Source organism: Hylobates moloch, unplaced genomic scaffold, assembly GCF_009828535.3.
Source record: "Hylobates moloch isolate HMO894 unplaced genomic scaffold, HMol_V3 SCAFFOLD_19, whole genome shotgun sequence".
Classification (NCBI taxonomy): domain Eukaryota; kingdom Metazoa; phylum Chordata; class Mammalia; order Primates; family Hylobatidae; genus Hylobates; species Hylobates moloch.
Window position 1 is genome coordinate 49,526,645 of NW_026652294.1, and position 25,835 is coordinate 49,552,479.

The following is a 25,835-nucleotide window of genomic DNA, read 5'->3' on the forward strand; positions in this document are numbered from 1 at the left end:
TGTGACCAATGTAAATGATCAGACCCCTCTTAGCCTTCATTTCCTCAACTGCAAAAATGGTCCAACAATAACCATCTCCTTGGGTTGTTATCAGAATGAAATGGGAACTTGCACACGAAGCGTTTAGCGTGGCTCTGGGCAGGCAGGCATCCCACCAATGGCATCCTGCCCCCTACGCAGTTCACTGTTCCACATTTCATTCTCCCACAAGATTTTCTTTTTCCAGAGGATGCATCTTACACCCTTCTCTACCTTCCCTCCTCCCCAAGAACTTGGCTCAAGGCTGAGCAAACTGCATGCTCCAGAAATGCAGTAATATGGCAACCAACAAAGAGGACTCCTTCCAGTGACAGGCTCCGTGGGCCACTCCACCAAGGTGGAGAAAAGATGGATTCCACCATCACGCACCAAGAAGGCACTGCCGCCTCGCTGCCCCTGCCCCGTGCTCTGGGCACACAGGGCTCCCCCCATGGTGGTCAGGAAACTGCCCACACGCAGCCCCTGCCCTGCCTGGCATAAGCCTCGCCCCCAGCAGCACTGACCTGCCACACCCTACCTCCCACACGCATTTCCTGGGGCTATTTGGTCCCTGGTGCTGGTGAATTCCTCCCAACGACAACGTAATTCACCAGGTACTAGGGGCTGCCAGCTCTTCGGGCAAGGAATTCGGCCCAGAGGCTCTGAACAGGCTTCCCAGGGGAGGGCCCAGTGGAATTTGGCAGGGCAGGGGCAAGCGCACTCTGGGCAGAGGGCACAGTTCCAAGGGAAGGAACCTGCAGCAGCTCCATCCTCCTCCTGCTCAGCTGCTGCTGGAAGACCTCACACTGCCTGCCACCCAGATCCAAGTCTCCTCAGGGTGTGGTCAATGCAGTGCCAACGGGAAGGGGACCCTCTGAGGCTACTCATCCCTGGACACAGCCCCAGGGACGGCCAGGCACAGAGACCAGGAGGAGAAGGCACACTCCAGGCGTCCTTGTCCTCCCTGACCGGGCCTCTCACCAGGCACTTCCAACCCCCTCTATGAAAAGCTCCAGGGGGAAAGGCCGAGTCAGCACTCTGGCCACAACTCTCTCCCAGGGCCTGGCTTTCAAGTGTGCTCTGGAGCTCTGGGAATGGCCATCCTCCCCACCCCTCCCCACTGCCTGCCTCCTGAGGCCCTACGCAGAGGAGCAGAGGAAGGCAGGAGTGCGAGGAGGTAGGGGAATTGCCTGTGAGGCCGCCCTGCAGCGGGTTAGGGGGTTACCCGGCCTGGTTTGTGTCTGTCGCACATTCAATGCCAGGTGGGCCCAGAATTGCCCCGGGGGGCTCTGGTTGGTGTGAATGTGGGTCACCGTGGCCCCCACCTTTCCCATCTGGCAGATACGTGTCTTGTGCCTACGTCACGCCAGGCCAACCCAGCAAGCACGGGCCAGGCTGGAGGCCCCAGACTCTCCAGGGGGCTGTCTGGTCCTTGCACAAAACTGCAGACACTGCACGGACTGTCCCCATCCCCCAATTAAACAGCCAGCAGGACCAAGCTGGGCCGGGCGATTCCCGCGTTCACTCCAGACACCCCCACCCCCACTCCCCCAGGAAGTGGATCTTTCCTTTCAACTCTCAGATTCTTGGCGAGGGATCTGTCTGTCCCCACACTTCACTGTTATCCCTGAATAAGGAGCAGGAAGAGAATGGCACAGTTTTGGGGTTTTCTGATTTTTGTTTTGTTTTCTGTTGGTTGGGTTTTAAAATCTTTAGCAGCTCTTTTGCCGCTCAAGATCTGTCCCCTCTGGAGGGCCACGAGTGTGCCCAGAGCTGCTCACGCTATGCAACATCACAGCACGGCAGCGCCCAGCCTGTCGCTGCGTCCCGGTGGCAGGAGCCTCCTCACAGGGCTGCTGAGCTCACGCGGGGCGGATGCCGCGCGCCACAAGCCTCCTTGAAGACTAAGTGTGGAAAAGAAAATATCAACGCCCACGAGATGCAGGGGGCGGGGGGAAGGTGAGGGAAACGAACCCTCGCGGATAGTTGGAAAGCCGTCCTAACGCATCAGTCCTGGGGCAGAGCGAGGAGACCGGGCCCGGGAACTCCCGGACAGGGAGCCCTGGCTCCCCGAGCGCGCCCTGCAGGTCCCCTGCCGAGGACGGGCCGGCGCCAGGTGGTCCGGGAGCGCCGTGCGCGGGGGTCCTCAGGAGCCCACCCGCTTCCTCCGAGACTGCTGGAGTCCCCCGGGCTCCCCTCCCCCGCCGCCCGCCACATCTGGTTCCACTCAGGTCCTCCCCCACCTCTAGGCGCGCTCCTCCTCCCTTCTCCTCCCCCGCTTTCAGAAAAGCGGAGACGAGTTTTAAAAACCCAGTCACACACACACGAACACGCACACGCACACACGCTTCTGGAGAAAAGTGGGGGGAAAAGGAGGGAAAAGTCGAGAGCGGCCCGCGCCCTGGCGCTCCCCCCGCCCGGGCCCTGAAGTTGGCCAAGTTGGCAGCGCCTTACCCGGGAGGGCGGCGTCCCCAGGGGCGCCGGGACGGCCGAGGTGCAGGCCCCCGAGGAGCAGGACGCAGCGCAGCAGGTGACGAGGCCAGGGCGCGGGGGCCGGCCGGCCGGGCCCCATCCCCGAGCGCGGCGCTCAATGGACGCGGGGACCGAGGGCGCACGGGCGCAACGCGCAGTGGCAGCCCCGAGGCTGGGCTGTGATGACCGCCCGCAAGGGGCTCGCGTCCTCCTCCGGGTCGGGGCGAAGTGATGCCTCCCGGGGAGGAGGAGGGAGGAGGCAGCCCGGGCGGAGGGAGGGCGGAGGGAGGAGCGCAGAACCGGGAAGGAGGGTTCGAGGGGTAGAGGGGAAGGGAAGTGGGCAGCGTGGGAGGGGAAGGGGAGGAGGCGCGGGGCTGGGGCGAGAGCGTCGGGAGGGAGAGAAAGGGGTGGCGGAGAGGAGGATACGCCGGGTCCAGGAGGACCCCAGTGTGCGCCCTTTCTCTTGCTGCTCTGTTTCCCAGCCTCTCCCCGCCTCGCCTTCCCTCTCTTCGGTCCCGGCCAGGAGTCCCAGACGCTGCGTCACAACTCCCCGGCTGGCGCGGGCGGGGAAGCAACTGCAAAACTTTCCGCAAACTTCACGGCGTGGTGGGACCTGGGCTACGAGGTCGGGCCAGCTTGGGGCGGGGGCGTGCGGCTGACCCAGGTGGCCAGACCCGGGCCGCCAGCATCCGCCCCGCCATCCCGCCTCTTTTTGCGGCCGTCTCCAGCAGCCCAGCATCCCCTACCTCCATGCGGAGGAGGACCCCTCCCCCGGTCTGGTGGGGAAGGGGCGGAGCCCAGAGCCTGGCCACCAGGGCGAAGATTGGGGGAGGGGGAGGCAGAGCCCTTGTTACGTGTGTGCAGAGCGCAACAATTCTTGCAGGTCTTGTTTTAGCATTTTCGTGACCCCTGTGTCAGTGTCCCCGGTGCAGGAGTGTAGCACTTTTGCTAGTTGGGGCTGCATCCAGAAACCTGGGGAAAATCTGCTCACTGGACGTCCCAGAAGACCGGCATCATCTCTCCCACCAACTGGACTGCTGGCCGGTAGCAAAAGACCAACTGGAAATTTCATAAAAGGTTAGACAATCCACAGTTACTCATTGTTACGCAACTGGTCTCTCAGCACAGAGCACGAACTGGGGAGTCAGGATGCTGGAGTCCAGCCCTGCCTCTCTGCGGATTCCCTGCCTGACCTTGGGAAAGCCTCTTGGGGTCTTGGGACATAGGGCAGGACTGAGACGTTGAGACCCCAAGTGCAAAGAAGACGCATTTCTCCTACCACGAGTAATCAAAAACACTATGAAACTGTACTATGGGCCGGGTGCAGTGGCTCACGCCTGTAATCCCACTTTGGGAGGCCGAGGAGATTGAGCCTAGGAGTTCAAGACCAGCCTGGGCAATATAGGCAGATCCCATCTCATTTTGTTAATATACATTTTTTAAATAATAAAACTGTAATATAAATTTTATTGTTTCCTGTCTTGTCCACCTTGGTATGTTTTTTGGAAATAAATTCAATTTTTTTCCTTTTCATTCCTCCTGTTTTGGGTAAATGTTTCCCCAACTCTGCAATGGGGGTGTTGGGTCAGAGATGCTCACTCGTCTCTTCCCATCACTGCCAGGCTGAGGCTCTTGGTAAACAGTCCAGTGGTAACAGAGCCTCGAAGCAAGCCCCCTCTGAAATCCCCTAGAGGCCCCTGGAAGGGGTCCCACTGGCCACCCTTTGGTTAGCAGCCAGACCAACAAATCCCCTGCACCCCACGGCTAGCTTCAGCAGGTCTGACAGGGCCAGGTCCCTTCTGGTGGCTGTGGCTCCACTGCCCCTTGGGACATGGAGCATGTCTTCTTGGTGTGGCATGTTCTGGGATCTCAGTCCTCTGCACACAACAGGCCATGCTGGAGCTGCCTCAGAGGTCCCCCTCTTGGCCTTCCCTCTTGCACAATCCTGTAATCTCCGAAGGATTTGAGGATTTGCCGGCTAAGCTGCTCTCTCGCTCTCAGAACACAGGATACTCCTTCCCCTGAAACAGGGTTGGATTCCCCCTTCTCCAGCAGCTTGAGTAAGTTTCGGCGTTTCCTGCCGGTCTTCCCCACCCTCCTACTATCAGTGGCAGGCCAGAAGCCCACTCCTTGACAACACCAGTGCGGAGCATGGGGCCAGAGTCCACCACTTGCCGGCACCAGGTCCCGCCATGCCCAGCACACAGGTGGTGTGCTCTCATCTCTTCACCCACTGGTTCAGCAAGCACCGACTACTAGCCCTGTGCTAGCTCCTAGAGAAACAGAGATGGGCAAAAGCCCTAGAGGAGCCTCATTTAGTGGGGAAAATAAACGTTTTGCCATATTCCAGGCAAAGAAGACTCAAGGGCTGAGGAGCACGAAAGTGTGCTGCTCTCGCAGGGACAGAGGTTGGTTCAAGCCTCTAAGGCCCGGTTCTAGTCTCTGTCAAGGGTGAGACTTCCTCCTCCAGCACGACATGGTTCCACACTGTGTTCCACTGACTTCTGCTGATGTCTGCAGCCACCAACTGCTTTTGATCTTGACTTTGGGGCAGAAAGCAGGGACACATCTGGGAGATTCTCCCTGTGGAGAATCCAGGCCAGTTCCCTACTGCATAAAGATCCTGTGCAGGATCAGTTGTCAACAGAACATGGCCACAGTCTGTAGGAGTGTTGGGTGTTGTGAGCAGCATGGGGCTCTCGAGGAACCCCTCATCAACACCCAGACCTTCATCTGCTTCCAAAGAAAGGCCAGCGTCCTCTGTGCCCACAGCCTCCTCACCATTCCTGTGCCCACAGTTGAACAGCTGTTTATTGTGGGCCAGTATGTGTCAGGCATCAGGCTAGATGCTGGAGACTTAGTGAGGTCTCTGACTTGTCCAGGGGATTTTTGCCAAGATGGTATTCGCTATCGTGGAACTGAGGCTGAGAATGGCTCTCCCCTAGACACTGACCAACTGTCAGCCAGCAACAGGTACTGGGGGTGATACAGTTTGGATCTGTGTCCCCACCCAAATCTCATGTCAAATTGTAATCCCCATTGTTGGAGGTGGGCCCTGGTGGGAGGTGATTGGATCATGGGGGTGGATTTCTCATGAATGGTTTAGCACCATCCTCTTGATGCTGTTCTCATGACAGTGAGTGAGTTCTCACGAGAACTGGTCATTTAAAATCGTGCAGCACCTCTCCACTCTCTGTCTCTCGCTCCTGCTCCAGCCATGTGAACTGCTGCATCCCTTCCGCCATGGTTTTAAGTTTCCTGAGGCCTCCCTAGAAGCTGAGCAGATGCCAGCATCATGCTTCCTGTACAACCTGTGGAACCATGCGCAAATTAAACCTCTTTTCTTTATAATTACCCAGTCTCAGATATTTCTCTTTTTTTGAGACGAAGTCTCACTCCATTGCCCAGGCTGGAGTGCAGTGGTGCAATCTTGGCTAACTGCAACCTCCACCTCCTAAGTTCAAGCGATTCTCCTGCCTCAGCCTCCCAAGTAGCTGGGATTATAGGCGTGTGCCACCACGCCCGGCTAATTTTTTTATTTTTAGTAGAGAGGGGTTTCACCATGTTAGCCAGGCTGGTCTCGAACTCTTGACCTCAGGTGATCCACCCACTTCACCCTCCTAAAGTGCTGGGATTACAGGTGTGAGCCACCGTGCCGGGCCTGGTCTCAGGTATTTCTTTATAGCAATGAGATAATGGTCTAATCCTGTATTAGCATTACCCATTAGCAGATCCCCTGTGGGTCTGCTAATTTCATCAAAACCAGTTTACGCCAGCTGTGGTGGTTTAGGTCTTATAATCCCAGCTCTTTGGGAGGCCAAGGTGGGAGGATCACTTGAGGCCAGGAGTTAACAATCAGCCTGGGCAACATAGCAAGACCACATTTCTACAAAAATTTTTTAAATTAGCTGGGCGTGGTCATGGTGGTATGCACCTGTAGTCCTAGCTACCTGGGAGGCTAAGACAGGGGAAGTACTTGAACCCAGGGATTTGAGGCTGGAGTGAGTTATAATCACCACTAGACTCCAGCCTGAGCGACAGAGCGAGATCCTGTCTTTAATCAATCAATCAGTCAAACAGTTTAGTGGAAGGAGTATAGACTTTGGAGCCAGAGAAACCCGAGTTCAAATCCTGGCTTCCCCATTTCCCAGCTTTGTGACCTGCAGCAAGTTATTAATGCTTTAACTCTGAGCTCACAATAATTTTTACTTGTAAATGGGGCAACTTGAGATGTTTCCTACCTTGGGAGTTAAATGTTAAGTGGAAAGCAATGGCATGGCCCCTGGATGAATGGGGATGTTCAGGGAATGTGGTCTCCTCTGTTTCCCATCTTCCTTTGCCATTTGGACATCAGGGTCCTTACCCTTCACCCTGCCTGTCTCTCCCCTACCCTCCCACCCTACCCTGCCCATGAAATCTGCACAGATCAGTTTTATCAGATTGTAACATTGAGTTTTACTTTGCCTGGGAAAACAATACAACATCCCTGCATTTTCTGAACATCTCCGTATTTGTGTACAAAAATGGTACCCTGAAGTGTAAAGTAATCTAATTAGAAGCATGCTCACTTTGGCTAATAAATGTGTGTCCATAAACAGCTCAGCATGGGGCACTGAGGTGAGTCCAGGCCTGGGGAGTGGAGGTGAGTGGGAGTTCCAGCTCTGCCATTCACTAGCCACATGTCCTCGAGCAAGTCACTTCCCTTCCCTGAGTCTCAGGTGCCCTGTGAGGTGTAAGTTTTGGTGTCATTACTCACTGTGCTTAGGGATCCTCTGGCATTACTCTCCTCTTCTCTGGTTCTGTGGCTCAGCAGCCTCTCCAGCCAGAGGGTGCCCAGGGGAGCAGAGCACCCCAGCAGGCCAGGTCTACAGCAGAAGCTTAGGAAAGGACAACTCAAGACAGGGAGGGAAAATGCAACTGGATGGCTAGGTAGGGTAGGAGGCTATAAAGAAAGACTTGGGCCAGGTGCGGTGGCTCACGCCTGTCATCCCAGCACTTTGGGAGGCTAAGACGGGCGGATCACGAGGTCAGGAGTTTGAGACCAGCCTGGCCAATATGGTGAAACCCCTTCTCTCCTAAAAATACAAAAATTAGCCAGGTGTGGTGGCAGGCGCCTGTAGTCCCAACTACTCAGGAGACTGAGGCAGAAGAATCACTTGAACCTGGGAGGCAGAGGTTGCAGTGAGCTGAGATTGCGCCACTGTATTCTAGCCTGAGTGACAGAGCAAGACTCCGTCTCAAAAAAAAAAAGACTTGGCCAGTCCTTGCCTGAGGCAACTAGAAAAGAGGCAGTGACCCCAAAGAGTTCTGTATGACCTGCCCCACCCTGCACCTTCTCCAAGCCAGGAAAGAGGACTGGCCAAATGTGGGGCTGGCCCAAGTGGGTCTCACCCACTCTTCTCCCTGGCTCCTGCATCTCAAATCACTGGGGCTCCACTCAGGCAATCCACTCCAAGTCCATCTGGCTACACCCTCGTCTACACCACCAAGGATCCTAGAGGGGACTGGGCTAAAGAAGGAAGGAAGAAGGCAGGCTCAGGATTCAGAAAGACCCACAGTTCAAGATCTGGTTCAACCTCTTCCAAGGGTAACTTAAAGGAACTATTTTTTCCCACACCCACATGACTGGGCAACTTTATGGCTGGTCTGTCTTCTCTTGACTAGTCCACCTCATTATAGCCCCAGCCCTCCTCACCATTCATCCAGCCACAGTTACAACCTGACAAAAATTCTGCCCACTTTCTCTAGGTTCTTTCCCTTCTCCCTTCTGTGGAGAACACCTAGAAGGGCTCCCCAATCCCAGGAAAGCCTCTGAGTTTATATCCACTCACTTCCAACCCAAGGCCTGTATTAGAAGAGGAATCCTTAGGCCAGGCGCAGTGGCTCACACCTGTAATCCCAGCACTTTGGGAGGCTGAAGCGGGTGGATCACCTGAGGTCAGGAGTTTGAGACCAGCCTGGCTGACATGGTGAAACCCCATCTCTACTAAAAATACAAAAAATTAGTCAGATGTGGTGGCGGATGCCTATAATCTCAGTTACTCAGGAGGCTGAGGCAGGAGAATCACTTGAACCCAGGAGGTGGAGGTTGCAGTGAGCCGAGATGGTGCCATTGCACTCCAGCCTGGGCAACAAGAGCGAAACCCTGTCTAAAAAAGAAGAGGGATCCTTTAAAGGGACCTCAAATCCCAGCCTTTTCTCTACCAAGGGCTAAGAGATAGTTACCTCACAGTGTCTTCCAGGAAGCAGGAAGTACAGATTTCCTCTCCATGAGCCTAGGAATCTGGACATCGACTCTCACTTGGAGGAGCCACCACAAAAACTTTGTGAGCTGCCAGCGGGGCCCTGGAGTAAGCTCAAAGCAGGAGGGCTCAGGACTGCGAACCCCGGCTGCAGCAGGGGTCACAAAGCAAATGCCTCTCAGATCCTCACTGGCTCCTGTCTCCACTGGGGAGGCTTGAGCGGGTTAGGAGCAAGCTGGCTAAGAGGAGCTCAGAGAGGGACAGAGGTTGCCCTGAGGCACCGCAGTAAGGAAAAGAGGGCACCACAGAGCTGAGCTGAAGAACCAGTTGTGCATGAGTGAGATGGAGTCCCCAGAACTTTCTACTGCCCTCCCCAGCTGGGGAGGCGGGGAGGAAAGGGAGTCACTGAGATGGAGCAGGATGCCACTTAGGGCTCTGCTGGGCCTCCTAAGCATGGAAATAAAAGTCTTGAGTCCCTTTTAAATGACATCCAAGGCACTTAGCTAGCCTTAAAAAGTCAATGAAGCCAGACACAGTGGCTCACACCTGTAATCCCAACACTTTGGAAGGCCAAGATGGGGTGATTACTTGAGGCCAGGAGTTGGAGACCAGCCTGAGCAACATAGTGAGACCCGGTCTCTACAAAAATAAAATAGCAATCTGATAAATGTGAAGCTAAGTAACAATTGTCTCACAAGCAAGTCACTCACAAGGTGTTTTGATTCCCCATAGAAACTAAAAGATAACATCATAACATATCTTCTTGTGATGTTTCCAGAAACCTCCACCAGATGGAAAATGCCTCTATTACTATACAGACCTTAGATAAGGGGGAGCTGGGGACTGAACTCTGACCACTGTTCTTTGCCACGAGCCAGACCAGTGTATACCCTCCATGTATTTCTTGGTTTAAAATTTTGCCTGCAGCTTCCGCTATCCTGAAATATAACCCCATCTTTAAAAACTCTTGCTTGTAAGCCACCAGGGAGTTCTGGTCTTTATTATTATTATTATTATTATTATTATTATTATTATTATTATTATTATTATTGAGACAGAGTCTTGCTCTGTTGCCCAGGCTGGAGTGCAATGGTGCAATCTTGGCTCACTGCAACCTCCACTTCCCAGGTTCAGGCAATTCTCCTGCCTCAGCCTCCCAAGTAGCTGGGATTACAGGCGTGTGCCACCATGCCCAGCTAATTTTTGTATTTTTAGTAGAGATGGGGTTTCACCACGTTGGCCAGGCTGGTCTTGAACTCCTGACCTCAGGTGATCCACCTGCCTCAGCCTCCCAAAGTGCTGGGATTCCAGGCATGAGCCACCGTGCCCGGCCTTAGGGAGTTCGGGTCTTAAGCACTAGCTGCCTGTTCTCCTTGCTAGGCACCAAATAATAAATACGCTTTTTCCCGCTGCAAATCTCAGCATCAGTGACTGATTTTACTGCGATGGGCAAGCAGACCCCAGTTCAATTCGGTAACAGTATCACCCTGACTACAAGGGCCTCCCCTGACCTGGAACCGCAATGCCTCTGAGCCTGTCCCTGCACTGAGGATGAGGCCAAGCCAGGAGTCCAGGCCTCCTCTGAGCCACAGCTGTGGTTGGGCTGGCAGCTCTGCATCTTCACGATGTCACCCGAGATGCTCCGCGACCTTTCTCTCTGTCTCCCCAACTCAGGAAGGACAGGCAGGGTGAGGTTTCCTCTGGTCTCAGTACTTGAGCCTTCTAAGCAAGGCCCAGTCCCTGCCAACAGCCTTCTGTGGCTCTCACTGATCCTGGCCCAGCGGAAGGCCAGGCTTTGCAGATGCAGAGCCTCCCCGATCCATCCCTTCCAGCCCAGGCCTCTGGCGGAATAGACCCTGGACCAGAACAGGAGCCAGGAGGCTTCATCCAGCTGGCCCACCACCTCCACCCTGTCCCAGGAGTCTGGCCCCACCTCCCTCAGTGGGGCAGCAAGTAGGAGACAGGGGCACCTGGGAGGCACTGCAATGTTTTCCAGCTGTTTAGTGGGTGGTGACCAGCATTTTCAAAGTGCAGTAGAACACTAAATGTCACAGTGCATTGCACATGAGTTAAGCCCTATGCCGGGGGCTATGTTCTGGGTTGAGATGTTAAGATGTTATCAAACAAATTTGAAAAACACTGCTGCTGAGGGCCTGGCCCCAGCCCCCCAAGCTCACCAGGTATCCTGGCCCAGCTCTGGTCTGCTCACCTGACACACTGCCCGGAGCTCCTCTTGGGTCTCACGCCTAAGTTCCCTCACCCCACCTGTCTGGCTCTACTTCCCCTTCAGAGGCACCGGCTGAACTACTTGGCCCCAGGCTTCCCGAGGGGCAGCTCATGCTGCAACAACACGATATGGCGTTTGGAGCAAGGGAGAGATGCACAAGGCGCTGTGAGAGCCCAGAGGAAGGCCAGAGGTGACGCCTAAGCTGAGTTCTCCAAGATGCTCAGGCAGCCAAAGCGATGGAACTGCACCGGAAGAGGCTGGGATGTGTGAGATCACAGGGGCCCTGCAGCAAAACACATTGTTTGTGAAGCTCATAAGGACCCTTTGCTGCTATGTTCACCCCTCCTCATCCTAGTGAACTCTGCTCCTCTCTCAAGGCCCAGCTCAGTGCCCTCTCTCCATCCCCAGGGTCTCATCTCCCTCTTACACAACTCCCCACCTCCCAGCTCCCACTCAGCTTCTCAGCTGTAAGCTTCCTTAAGGCAGGAGCCAAGATGAGGGGCCTTTTTATCACCCACAAATCCTGGTCCAGTGCATTAACAGAAGGGCCCAACAGGTGTGTCCGAGCGGATGCATGAAGTTCATAGATGCGGCAGTTGTAGCTCAGAGTGGGAGTGCCTGGCTCAAGGTCACACGGCAAGTTGTGGAGTTGTGGTGTGAGCGCAGTCCTCACTCAGGGCTGTACTACCTTGTTCTACGATGCCAAAGCTGGGCACTTTGTCCAGCTGATGTGGCAGAGAATGCCGGAGGAGGGGTACTGGTGTGAAGGTTGTGGGGAGGGTTGAGAGGGTTGCAGATGCAAAGGAGCAAGGCCTTCCTGGATGTGCTGCCCAGAGGCAAGCCCTGCTCTTAGGGCATGTGAGCCAGGCTGAAGGGCTCACGTCTGACACTATGACAAGCCAAGGCCCCCACTAGGGGGACATCTATGTCCTCTGGACATCTCTCCTGGGGCCACTGTGACATGGAAGTGGCCACCAGCCTCACCCTCTATTTTATCCCACAACCCCTTTATGCCTTACAGCAACCTTACGGAAGCCAAGGCAGAGGGTCCCATTCTCACTTACCCAATTAGGACACTCAGGAGGAGGAAGATGCAGTTTCTAGGGGCAGGACAGGCTTATGGCTTCCTAATCTATGAGCGTGACAGGAGCAGAGAGGGCTTAGGGAACAGGCAGCACTGACATTCTGTGAAGCCACGCCTCCATTTTCCCATCTAAGTTCACTTCCAGCCCAGGACTGCAGAGCCAGTCTGCTGCCCACACTGGCTGGGTCTCCAAGTAGATTTCTTCTGAGGGCCATAAGCTATGAGGCAGGGGAGGGACAAAGTGAAGAGAGTCTGGGGGAGGGGAGCTAAAGTGCAGCCCTTACCCACAACAGCCTCTGCCCAAAAGATGGCACTCATAGAATCCACCTCACCCAATGTTCAAGCCTGTAGGCCCTTCCTCCCCAGTCACTCCTGTTCCACCCACTGCTCGTACCAAACCTCTCTAGGCCTAAGTTTCCACATGTAAAATCAGAGAGTGGCTGGGCGTAGTGCCACAATGCCTATAATCCCAGCAATTAAGAAGGCTGAGGTGGAAGGATCACTTGAGTCCAGGAGTTCAACACCAGCCTGGGCAACATAACAAGAGCCTGCCTCAACAACAACAAAAGGAAAAGAAGAAAAAAAACCATCAAGTTGCCCCTACCTTGCATATGCCTAGGTTGTGAAGCAACACAGCCAAGAAACTTGTTTGCAAAGCACAAGTGCTAGAGCCCCTTCTCTCTGCTATTGACCTCTGCTCCCTCTCCACGCAGCTTTCTGGGTGAAAAGGCTTGGATGGCACATGGGGAGGCCACCACAGCTGCAGGCTGCTTGCAAGGCTGAGGATAGCACAGCTCTCTAGCTGGGCACTTCCCTCCACACCCAGGAGTCAAGTCAGTTAGCCAGCTGCTCTATGACCCCCTCACCACGGGGTCTCCTGCCCAGCGCCTCACACATGTACACACACAGCCCTTATGCTGACTCCAGCCTGTCTCACACCCCTGCTGGGCTCCCCCAGCACAATAGCCCTCTTGTATTCCCTGCCCCCACCAGGTCCCAGACCTGCTCCCAGGCCTGCCTGTTTTCCCAGCCTCTGGCAGGTTCCCCCTGCCCAACCACAGAACTCAACAGCAACCTGAGTCCCTAGCCACTCCCTGCCCCTTTAACCCTCCTCCTCTTCCTGCGATCTCTTCTCTCCTAGCTTTCCAAACAGCTGCAGTCCAGCCCTGGCCTTCCTCACCCCTCCCTCATCCAGTGGGCCAGGGTGGATTCATAAGCAGACCCAGGTCTTGGCCAGCTCCTCCTGCAGCCCTGGACCCCTCAGGTGAAAGGAAAATGTTATAAATAGTTGTTTTATATTTTAAGAGAAGGCCAAGGGTGAGAAGCTTCGCCCGAAGGAGTGAATGTTTCTTCAGTGTATTGTTACGTATTTGTGCAAGGGATATGTTGTAGGGGCCCTCCAGGTGCTCCCCATAAAGGCAACATATGTATGACATCATATGCTGTCGGACAGCCAACAGCGTTGGAGTTTTTTCCCAATGTAGAAAATAATAGTCCTGTCTTCCAAGTGGGTGAGTTCGGAAGAGGCCTGATAGCCACCCTCTCCAATGACCCCGCCCTTATTGCAGTAGCTGGCTGGCAGGAAGGTTGGCAGGACTGGTACCCTTCAGTGTTCATCCCGCCTGGGAGTCAGGTAGCCTACAGCGGTGTTCTCAAACTGGAGCCTGCATCAGCAACACCTGGAGGATGAAACAGCCTGTTAGGCGCCTCCCCTTCGTTTCGGACACAGTGGGAATGGGTGGGACCTGAGAGTATGCATTTCTATAAGCTCCCGGGTGATGCCGACGCTGCTGGACACCTTCGTCCATAGAGATGCTTCTCCCAGGTTCAGCCAAAAGCAGTTTTGGAGCCAGGGGAAGAGGGGATTGCTGACCTTGTAAGACAGAGGTTGATACTGAACCTCAAGCCAAAGGGGCAGTCTCTTCAAAGGTCTGCATGTGGTGAGTAGAAGGCTCTGAAGCTCACACTAGTGAATTGGGGTTCCACTACTAGATCTTGTGATCTTTTTTTAAACCACATTTTTTGATTCCCCGCTTATGAGCAAGCCAGGCACTTTACATATCTTATCTCTACCCCTTACTCCCACAGTGCAAGGAGATATCCCTGAAGCTTGCAGAGGTGGGGTCTAAACCCAGACCTAATTTTAAAGTCTAGGCTCTTAACCTTTCTGTGATTCTCCCTTAAGAAATTAGGCAGATAGCTTGGGCAATGAGAATGATGAAGGGAGGGAAGGAAATAGAACCCTTTTTTAGATAGCTGACATGTCCACGTCTGCCACAGAAGTGGGGACATACAGCTCTTCCTGGTGAGTCTCCATCTAAACCTGCCCATCTCACACTGCACGAGTCCAGTTCCTTCCCTCCTGGGCCCTTACTCCCAGATTGCTGACTCCTGGATTGCCAGGCCTTCCCTGTCCTGTTCACTGCTGCATTCCCACCAACAAGCATCATTCCTGGCACACTTGAAGGTACCAAAGGTGTTGCATGAATCAACACATTCCCACGCCTGCAATGCCCCGAGACTCAGCCTGTTGCCAGGATTCTCCCAATCTACACCCTAGGTGGTCAGGTCCCTGTGTGAAGCTAGAGAACTAGAGTCAAATCAAGAGGCTGGGAAATTTACTTCTTAAAACTTATTTTAATATCCTTCCCTCCCCCACCCCATTGGGAAAAGGCTAAAACAATCTGAATGGGTTTAATTACAAATTAATACATACTGTCATTGTGTAAAGTAAATCAACATTGTGGCAACAAGGGACTATTCTTGGAAAAAGTGAAACCCATATTAACAAAATATGTCATGGAAGAACCCCACTTAGTGATTTCACTGGCTGCTTGAAAGACAGTCAATGGAAAGGTCACCGTTCTGCATGTTCTCTGGGGCTTGTCCATGCCTTGGAAGAAGGTCTTGCCCAGACTCAGCCAAGCCTAGTTAGCTCCAAACAGGCCCTAGACCAAAAGCAAGGGAAGAGGGCATCCTTTCAACAGGATAAGGGTAGAAAGGGCAGATTGACAGATAAAATCCTGTAGCTTCACTTAAAAGCTACAGGGAAAAAGGAGGCAGGAAGTTACTGGGAAGGCTTAAAGAAAGACGCAGCATTTTTTCAACGTTAAAAAAAATGTTAAAAAATTAAAAAACAAACAAATCAACTGCAAGATCATTGGAGAGGATGAAAAAAAGGAATAGAATTCATTGTTTTCAGTGAGTTTGAACACGGTCTCCGCTTCATCCATGTCTTCATTATGCAGACACCATCCTCTCAGCACTGTGCTCAACCTGTTAGACCCTTTGCTTAGCAGCTTGAAGGAAATTTTTTTTTTAAAAAAAGGTACTATACACACATACATAAATGCACACGTTTATATGTGCATGTGTATAGACATATAAATTGTAATAAGGTAGTTTTAGAAAGCTGGGGGTACCAAGGCCTCTGGGGTTGACTTCCTTGCATTCAGAATTCCACAGGATGATACCTACCCATGAACTTCTCTCCAATTTGAAACACTCCATCTTCCCTTAAGATCGCCTGATACTGAGGAGACTGAGGCAGGTCCACAAAACAAACGAAGGTCCTAGAAAAATGTGTCATCAGTGACACTGTTCACATGTGAAAGGAACACTAGAGTCATGAGTTATGTGAGAGCTCTCTACCCTTTCTGACTCCCCCTCCCTGCCCAGACAACTCACAGGCCGGAATACTACATCTTTAAATATTTCTGGCTAAGCCCTCACCACATATGTCAGTAACATTCCAAGCTGGCGACCACATGTTCAGGCTCTGGCTCCCTCCCTCTCTACTGAGGAGTGCTCTGCTGTTTCAAGGGCACGGTGGGGCCACCCGTCTCCCATTTCAGCTCCATCTTCAGTTGATCGTACATCTCAGAAACAACCAAATTAAAAAAGAAAATTGGTGCCAAAAGAATGTTCATATTTTAAACACCTATTTCTCCTTATTATTATTTTTTTTTTCTGAGACACAGTCTCGTTCTGTCACTCAGGCTGGAGTACAGTGGTGCCATCTCGGCTCACTGCAACCTCCGCCTCCTGGGTTCCAGAAATTCTCCCGCCTCAGCCTCCCGGGTAGCTGGGACTAGAGGCACACGCCACCACGCCAGGCTAATTTTTGTATTTTTAGTAGAGATGGGGTTTCACCATGTTGACCAGACTGGTCTCGAACTCCTGACCTCGTGATCTGCCTGCCTCAGCCTCCCAAAGTGCTGGGATTACAGGCGTAAGCCACCAGGCCCGGCCTGAAATATCTATTTCTTTTCAGATTATTTTTAAAATTCCATTTGATAATCTTTTAAAGTGAGCTAGACAAAGTGTGTGTGTACATGCACACACAGACACACACCACCACACACCCACAAAATTCAGAGGCTTAGGGGAAAGGTTGTTTGCTGCCAAAAGATCTAACAGAAGAAAGCTTATGTGCTAATCAAGTTTTAATAACGTGGTTAACAAGAAATGTACACCATTTAGCAAGCACACAAAGACTATGGGTAGGAACTACTGATCCCTGGAGTGTCTGGCTCCCAAGCCCATTTTCTGCCTACCTTTGGCATAACTTCATAGTTACTACATTCAGAGAATCCAAGAGGACTGCATGGACAGATGAACCTTTATTTAAAAAAATAGCACTTCAAATAAATTAAAAGGGACAACCGTCAAGTGTTCAAATTGTGAAGAAATAGTTGAAAACCTAGAGAGACTCCAAGCTGCAGTCTTCTAACCTCATTCTTTGTCCAATGGCAAAAACCCACACATCTCAGTACTCCCACTCAATTTTTTCCCTACTGAGATGAGGGAAGCAATTGCAAACAGGAGACCAGATGGAGGAGAAAGCTGCATGTGATTGGAATGAACATTGCCACGTACTTGCTAATACAGGTTTCACTTTATGACCAAATGTATTCTTTCAAAAATAAAAAAGGGGAGAGGGAAGCTGCATGTTTTTAAAAATTGAAATTATTTAGGGATAAAACACTAACTCTAGTGCCTTTAACGGGCAATAGCAACTTTTTTCCTCCAAAGTCAAACACCATCCCCAGCTGAGCCTTTGTGCTACAAGCTTTTCAGGAGATGTTACCTAAACTTTATTAAAAGAAAAGAACAAGTTTAAATATAGACACTGGACTAGCCCAGTCTGTATTTTCAAGTCCACATTCTTCATCTGAAGCACTGCATCAGGGACCCCCCTGAGTCTGCATGTTTTCAAGTTCACAGTACATGGAACCAGTTTTTCTTTTTAATTTTTTCCTCACTCAGAGCAGCCACACACAGTGGCCGTTGACGCTGGAACCTCGGGCGGGGCCTTTTCCTACGAGGCCTGGCCAGAGTTGCCCAAGGTTTCTCCTCAATGAGAATCGATGCTGTCATGCTCTATGGATGGGAAAAAAGCAAGAAAATAAAAGCACCTGGTACAGGTTTCATCAGATCCATTCGGATTCGCTATGTTCCAAACCCGCTGCTGAATGCCATTTGTCCACTTTGTGTGTGTTGAACAGTTTGTGGCCTTGGAGTTGGTCTCAATTAGAAGAACTGTTATTGGACGCCCCAGAGGTTGATGCAATGGCAGCTCCAGCAGGGCTACTCGTAGAGACTGACTTTCGGATGTGAGGCAACAAGTAGGGATCACAGGCCAGCTGCTGGACATCAATGCGGTCCTCCTTTCGGTAGGCCAAGCATCGTCGAATAAACGCCTGCAAAGGAGAGTTTGTTGAAGACAGAGGCAGACAGTCTTGGCACCCCCAGAGGGAACCCTAAGGCTCTCTATCGGCTGCCAGGGCCCAGAGCAAGTATCTCCTAAAGAGAAGGGGCTTAAGGCCTTCCCCAGAAATCGCCAGGCAGACCCAAAGAAGACAAGGGAAGGAGAAGCACCAACAGCAGTACCTCTCTGCTGCCACCGACCCCTTCTCAGACAGAAAGGGCCGAGCCATTACTGAAGGGAGGAAAAAGGAAGCACAACCTCTAAATACTCCTGCCCCCAAAGCACTAAGACCAACAGAAAAAAAAAAAAAATCTCTGTCTTTACTGGTTTGGATGGGAACGATCTAACTTCATGGTCCTCCATCTACAAACCATGGCCTCATGTGAACTTCCTGAGGAAGCGAAAATTCTATCACCATATGAAGTGTCAGGAGACACACAACCACTAACACTATGATGTGTCACAGGTTATAAAATTATTTCCCTATGTCGTAAGGGGAAACCTGAAAAGGACCTGCATCTGCAATAACACTGTAGACCCAAAAATGCAGTGAGTGGGGTTGCACACGGAATTCCAGTTCACTACCAATATGGAGGCTATGCAGTTTTAGTTTCTGTAAGTCTTAGCATAAAGGCCCTTATATAGATTATCTGTCTTTTCCTGCTTGCTTTCTTCCTATTTTTTTAGCTAGTTCTGTTTAATCACTTTCAATATAACTATTTTAACTAAATTAATTTTTAAAAATCTAAAACATCATTACAGAAACTCGGTATTTTACATGAGGGTGACAAGGATGTGATGTGTCGGCACAGATAGGCTCATCGGCTCTCTCAAATGGACTGCTCTGGCAGGGATGTCGGTGCAGAGGGTGTGCGTGGGTACAGCAGGAGGTATAAGGGAACTCTATATTTTCAGTTTTGCTATGAGCCTAAAACTGCTCTAAAAGGCAAAGTTGATTTGAAACAAAATCTACAACATGAATCAAGCTACTGATTTTTTGGTTTTCCCCCATGTTTGATAAACAAATTAATAATACAATGCCAATCCTGGTTTTTCAAAATTAAAGACTTACAGGTACTGGCTTGGTTAAAGCATTTGAAAGATAAAAACAATTCATAGAAATGAACATAATGATCCTTGGCCTTTAAAAATGAGCCTTTCTAGGTGAAAGACAAGGAATTGGAGTTAAACAGGTTATCTTGGCTTAAATACTGGTCAAACTGTTTTTTAAAACTTTTTTTAGAGACAAGATCTCGTTCCGTCACCCAGGCTGGAGTGCATGGGCATGATCATAGCTCACTGTAGCCTCAAACTCCTGGGCTCAAGTGATCCTCTACCTCAGCCTCCCAAGTAGCTAGGACCAAAGGCATGCCCCACTATATCCAGATACTTTTAAAATATTTTGTAGAAATGGGTCTCACAATGTTTCCCAAGCTGGTCTCAAACTTGTGGCCTCAAGCAATCCTGCCACCTCATCTTCCCATAGGATTACAGGTGTGAGCCACGGCACTCAGCCCAGTAAACTTCATTTACCTTGAATTTTCTCTGTAGCTGCCAGTGTCAGCTCTTAAAACAGCAATCAACTCACACAGTTGCCCTGATTAAAACCTGCAACTGCCTTCCCTCACACTTACCCTCACCCTCTTGCCTCTGTTACCACCTTCCCATTTGCTCTGTGGACCTGCAAAAAGCTCATTCTCACATCTGAGCTTCTCTCTGCTAAAAGGGTTTCCCCCGCAGATCTACGGCTCCTGCAAATCATGGCTCCCACCTTCATACCATTTAAGATACTGCTCAAACTGTCACTTCATCTTTGAGGCCTTCCCTAACCATGCCATCAAAACAGGTTTCCACCTCCTCAACCCCCTACTATGATTTATTTCTTCATAACATGTGTCACCATCTGAAATGTATCCACTTTTTGTTTTATTGTTTTCCTCATAAGTGGAATATAAACTCCTTAAGGGTAGGGAACTGGTCTGCAGAGTTCACTGCTACATATTTGGTTCCATCTCCACTACCCGGAATTCTGTCTTAGTGTTTCATAGGCATTCAATAAATATTTGTTGTGGGAGGACAGGAAGAGAAGAGGGTAGGATTTGGAGAAACAGGGACACAGGAGATAATGCATGGAAACATTTGGAGATACTTCTGTATTCTTCATAACAAGTTCATCTAACAGACTCTAAAGTTTTGGAGACATTTGTTCACCTATTTATTGAATAAACACGAAAATTTGACAAAAGTTATATAAAGAAATAGTCTTGAAAAACCTGACAGATTAGGAGAATTAAACATCTACCAGACAACGTATTCTAGTCCCTCAGTGTTGACTCTGGGTGGCAGCTGTGGCATGGGTAGTGAGAGCAGCTAGCTAGAGAATCTGCCAAGGGTTAGGTGCTACCAGTCCTCTTAAACCTCACAACCACCCTTCTTTTTTTTTTTTTTTTTTTTTTTTTTTGAGACAGGGTCTCACTGTGTTGCCGAGGCTGGAGTGCAGTGGCTATTCATAGGTATGATCATAGCACATTACAGGTGCACAGCGCTGCACCTAGCTACAAACACCTTTTAAGGAAGATGTTTTTTTCTCTGTTTTTATGGATAAGGAAAAGCAGCTTAAAAGGTTTAACTTGCCTAAAGTTACATAGCTACTACTGAGTGCAGAGCTGACACCAAAATTAGGTTAACCAGGCTTCAAAGCTGAGCCTCTCTCCAGCTCTCCCAGGACAGTCAGGAAATCAGCATTTGCCTTAGGGATGTCTTATGGGACTTCTCCCTTGCAGATTTGATTTCTTGGTTATGCAGTACTTAAACTGTTGAACAACAGGGACAGGGAGCCATCAGTCAGGAATTATAAACAACGGCTAAAGATGTTAATTCTTACCCTGTGACATGGCAGCTAAACCACTTGGAAAAGAGGCTCTTTCCCAACCTATGTCACATAGGTACACTGTGAGGGAACAGCAGAGATCAAACACCGAAAAAAGAGATTAGACTTGTAACTGGCTGGGCACAGTGGCTCACACTTGTAATTCTAGCACTTTGGAGGCCAAGGCAGGTGGATGACTTGAGCCTAGGAGTTCGGGATCAGCCTGGGCAACATGGCGAAACCTCTTGTCTACAAAAAATACAAAAAAATAGCCAAGAGTGGTGGTGCACACCTCTAGTCCCAGCTTCTTGGGAGGCAGAGGTGGGAGGATCACCTGAGCCTGGGGAGGTCGAAGCTGTGGTGAGCCGTGATAGTGCCACTGCACTCCAGACAGGGTGACAGAGTGAGACTCTGACTCAAACCAACAACAACAAAAGACTTATAACTGCTCACTTTGACCTTAAAAATGCTAAATGACCACAGCACCCAATGGGACTGGCTACCATTCATCTAAGTAGAACTGGTTAATAAATAGAGATAAATAAAATAGCAAGGAAAAAGTAGGCTGGCTACTAGAATCTTGGTTTACAGATGTGGCAAGGATGAGTGATTATTTACAGCTTCCTTTTCACCACTTCCCATTCCACGTTTCCTTTGCCCCACTGAGTTTTTTACTCCCTCACCAACTGCAACAGAATTTACTGCTTACCATTCACTTGACATTTAACCTTATAATGTTGATATGGTTTGGCTGTGTCCCCACTCAAATCTCATCTTGTAGTTCCCATAATCCCATGTCATGGGAGGGACCTGGTGGGAGGTAACTGAATCATGGGGGTGGTTACCCCCATGCTGTTCTCATGATAGTGAGTTCTTATGAGATCTGCTGGTTTTATAAAGGGCTTTTCCCTCTTTGCTCGGCACTTCTCCTTTCTGCTGCCATGTAAAGAAGGATGTGTTTGCTTCCCCTTCTGCCATGATTGTAAGTTTTCTAAGGTCTCCCCAGCCATGCTGAGCTGAGTCAATTAAACCTGTTTCCTTTATAAATTACCCAGTCTTGGGTATATCTTTATTAGCAGCATGAGAACAGACTAATACAAATGCCTTAGTACTCTTATATAATTTCTCCTACATGGGCATTAGCTCCCCAAATTAATCATAATCCCTGAATACAGATGAAGTTGGGTATCTTTCGTGACATCCACACACCTGTTCTCTCTCAACTGGAGTCTGCTCTCCCTCCCTTTCTGACTCTAGGGAGCCTTTCCAGATTAAAACACCCACCTATCAACATTCCTTCTACCGGAACTGGGGATGGGGTGGTCAGGGTATAAGCAATGTTCTTCTGCCAAGTGTTCTTAGGAACATTAATTCATGCTTATCCTAATATTTTTATTAACTGCTGAATTTCACACTGAAGAATCCATCCACTATTACCCAAAAAAATAATACAGAAAGCAAAGCAGTCGTCTCTGTTGGCCAATGGGTCAAACAAAACTTACCTTTGCTTCAGGTGTTACTACTGGCTTTGGCGGGAACTGTACTTCAGTAGCTTTAAGAATCGTATTCTCTTGTAGGATGTCTTGCTGAGACTGGTTATGGCCAAAAGGCTGTCACATAAAAACAAACAAATAAGGTGGGCCTCTGATGAAAATTAAAGAGAAAACAATTCAATACCACAGGGAAGGAAAAGGATAAGACATCTTCTAATTTGAATTGCTGCAAGGAACTCTGGAGACAATCCCCTCTAGTTCTCTCACTTTATAGATAAAGGGGGTAAGAGCTCAGAGCGTATGTAACTTGCTCACAGTTCAACTACCATGTCAAAGCAGAGTAGGGACCAGAAGCAGCATCTCCTATATCCTAACGCTCTGCTAAGCTTTGCTCACACCAGAGAAAAGGGAGATCTAGAGCAGGACCCAGCAACCTCACCTGCTCTGAGGGATACATGCGGCCCTAAGAAATACACACCTGTGCCTCAGGCCAACTCAAGAAACAGAAAAAGAGAAGGAAAGGAAGTCAAAACCAAGAGGGGTAAGGACAGAGTGGGAAAAAGAAAGAGTTGGGGTTACTTAATGGCTTCATCTATGCCAAGCTGCCACTTTCTTTGTCTTTTTTTTTTTTTTTTTGAGACGGAGTCTTGCTCTGTTGCCCAGACTGGAGTACAGTGGCACGATCTCAGCTCAGTGAAAGCTCCGCCTCCCAGGTTCATGCCATTCTCCTGCCTCAGCCTCCCGAGTAGCTGGGACTACAGGCACCCGCCACCACGCCCGGCTAATTTTTTTTTTTTTTTTTTTTTTTGGTAATTTTAGTAGAGACGGGGTTTCACCATGTTAGTCAGGATGGTCTCGATCTCCTGACCTCGTGATCCACCCACCTCGGCCTCCCAAAGTGCTGGGATTACAGGAGTGAGCCACCATGCCCGGCCACCAAGCTGCCATTTTCTAAAAAACTCTTAAAAACAAGTTCAACTCAAGTCTCTTTACACTGGTTTTACTGAGATCTCTCTCAAACAGTTATTTCTAGATAATTTCTACTACTGTTATTGGCAGCAATTCAACATTGTCAGGGAATGTAAATAATAATTAACCCTACTACCTCTGAATAGTTTCCCTGTTTTAGAGAGGTGAGATAGAAAAAAAAAAAAGAAAGAAAGAAAGACCAAGGAGAAGCTAAAGAGGAAGGTATAATCTGAATTAAGAGCCTGGTCTGGGGAATGTAATCAAAATATTAAGAATTCAAAGGAGACACAGAACTGCCATCTGGCTTATACCCAGAGCCTACTGGGAAACACTGAAACATACAAACACACAAAAACAGCAACAGGAACATAAATACACAAATGGATCCTAATATATACATTTATAAGGCATGTTCACAAGGAAAAACAAATATGACAATTCATTAGGTGTAGTTTACTACTTGTTGAAATATGTCACCTTGATCAGAGGTAACAATGAATACGTCCTGACACCATCTCCCCAGTATAGAAATATAAAGCATGCTTTCATTAATAATAGGTTCAACTAATGAGATGGCTGGCAATAAAGATTCTGGGGATATTTTGAGTTTTGGTTCTTGGGGCCCCCAGGTTCTTGGGAAGATTGTATACTTTAATAAATAAACAATTTTTGTAAATCCCTATACATACTATCAGAATAAATACATGTTCCAGATCTAATTGAGAACAGCAAAAGTGCATGTTTTTAACAGCCCAGCAGAACTCATTAGGTGCCCTAGGGTTGAGGATTTCTGCTTACGAATAAGGCTGGTATTATTAAGTCTGTATTTTCTTTAAACCACTCCTTTCAGGATTCTATTTTGTATAACCCAATAATTAACTCCAAGAGACTAGTCCATACCAAGGCACTGTGTGTGTGTGCTACCCAAGAAAGAGATCAAGCTTCTCCATCAACCTTCTAACTTACCTTCCTTCCATAAAGACACTGATAGAAGATCACACCCACCGACCACACATCAACTTTATTTGAGATCTTTGGTGGTTCTTTCCCAACCACAAAACACTCTGGTGGTAAATACCTGGGACAAAGAAGAAATATAAATTATTAGAATAATGATCATATAAGTTTAAGACATGTACAAAAAGACAAAATAAAATATCTTGTTGAAAACAGAAATATCTTTTTTTTTTTGAGACAGGGTCTTGCTCTGTCACCCAGGCTGAGTACAGTGGCATGATCATGGCTCACTACAGCCTCAACCTCCCGAGCTCAGGTGGTTCCCCCACCTCAGCCTCCCAAGTAGCTGGGATTAAAGGCAGGCACCACCATGCCCGGGTAGTTTTTTTAAAAAATTTGTAGCAGTGGGGTCTCACTGTGTTGCCCAGGCTGGTCTCAAACTCCTGGACTCAAGTGATCCTCCCACCTCGACCTCCTAAAGTGCTGGGATTATAGATGTGACCCACCACACCTGGCCAAAATATGTGAATTTTAACAGTCAACTTAGACCTATAGGAAGAGTCAATAAAAAGACACACTAGGCGGGGTGTGGTAATCCCAGCACTTTGGGAGGACAAGGCCGGCAGATTGCTTGAACTCAAGAATTCGAGACCAGCCTGGGCAACATGGCGAAACCCTATCTCTATTAAAATACAAAAATTAGCTGGGCCTGGTAGCATACCCCTGTAGCTCCAGCTACTTGGGAAGCTGAGGTGGGAGGATCACCTGAGCCTAGGGGAGGTTGACTGCAATGAGACAAGATCATGCCACTGCACTCCAGCAACAGAGTGAGACCCCCATCTCAAAGTAAGAAAAGACACTCTAACTTAGAGAGGCAGTAGTGTCCCTATAGGGCATCAAAATACAGTTCTCAATTTCCTAAGAGTGGTAAATATTCTCACTAGTCCCACTTCACTCACGATCTCGGCTCACTGCAACCTCTGCCTCCCAGGTTCAAGCGATTCTCCTGCCTCAGCCTCCCAAGTAGCTGGGATTACAGGCATGTGCCAACATACCCAGCTAATTTTGTATTTTTAGTAGAGATGGGGTTTCTCCATGTTGGTCAGGCTAGTCTTGAACTCCTGACCTCGTGATCCGCCCGCCTCAGCCTCCCAAAGTGCTGGGATTACAGGCGTAAGCCACTGCACCCGGCCAGTTCTTGATTTTTTAATATACATAACTTAAATATGATCTTGGATAAGTATAACCTTAATTCTAAAATGACCATTTAAATGTATTTATAACTTTTTTATGGCAGTGGCAGGGAAGAATAGGAGTTGTTGAACTCATCCAAATGCAGAAAAATAAGTTAGCAAAAAAAATTTTTTTTTTTTTGAGACAGAGTCTTGCTCCATTGCCAGGCTGGAGTTCAGTGGTGCAACCTCAGCTCACTGCAACCTCCGAATAGCTGGGATTACAGGCATGCACCACCACGCCCAGCTAATTATTTTTAGTATACATGGGGTTTCACCATGTTGGCCAGGATGGTCTCGATCTCTTGACCTCATAATCCGCCTGCCTTGGCCTCCCAAAGTGCTGGGATTACAGGCATGAGCCACCACACCCGGCTAGCAAGATTTTTACAATATAAAAAGCCCTGTCACTTGATTGTACATGTCTGGCAAATCCCTTTCTAGGTTTCAGTTTCTCCACCTGTAAGTGAATGAAATTAATTCTTCATCCAAATAATACTGAAAATAATAAGCATTCTAATTTACTATCAAGGATTTTGAGAGGAGAGTAAAAGACAGCTCT

At 49.4% G+C, this 25,835-nt stretch overlaps 2 protein-coding genes across 9 annotated transcripts in view; both read right to left on the reverse strand.

Moving 5' to 3' along the window:
• Positions 1 to 3,148, reverse strand: part of MRC2 (mannose receptor C type 2) — a 65,147-nt gene extending 61,999 nt beyond the window's left edge. Inside the window, exon 1 of the mRNA XM_032139083.2 lies at positions 2,473 to 3,148. Coding sequence (XP_031994974.1) covers positions 2,473 to 2,590 — 118 coding nt within the window. The 5' untranslated portion in view covers positions 2,591 to 3,148. The remainder of the gene's footprint in view (positions 1 to 2,472) is intronic.
• Positions 3,149 to 14,660: 11,512 nt separating this feature from the next.
• TLK2 (tousled like kinase 2) overlaps positions 14,661 to 25,835 on the reverse strand; it is a 137,993-nt gene continuing 126,818 nt past the window's right edge. For 4 of the 8 annotated variants that reach the window (XM_032139093.2, XM_058431963.1, XM_058431962.1 and 1 more), the window contains 3 exons: positions 24,051 to 24,162; positions 22,125 to 22,232; positions 16,647 to 17,745 (listed from right to left, as the gene is read on the reverse strand). In XM_032139093.2, the coding sequence (XP_031994984.1) occupies positions 17,572 to 17,745; positions 22,125 to 22,232; positions 24,051 to 24,162 (394 nt within the window). In that variant the 3' untranslated portion in view covers positions 16,647 to 17,571. Of the gene's footprint in view, positions 17,746 to 22,123; positions 22,233 to 24,050; positions 24,163 to 25,835 lie in introns of those variants that run through there. The other 4 variants (XM_032139089.2, XM_032139091.2, XR_009211212.1 and 1 more) reach the window with 3 other exon arrangements.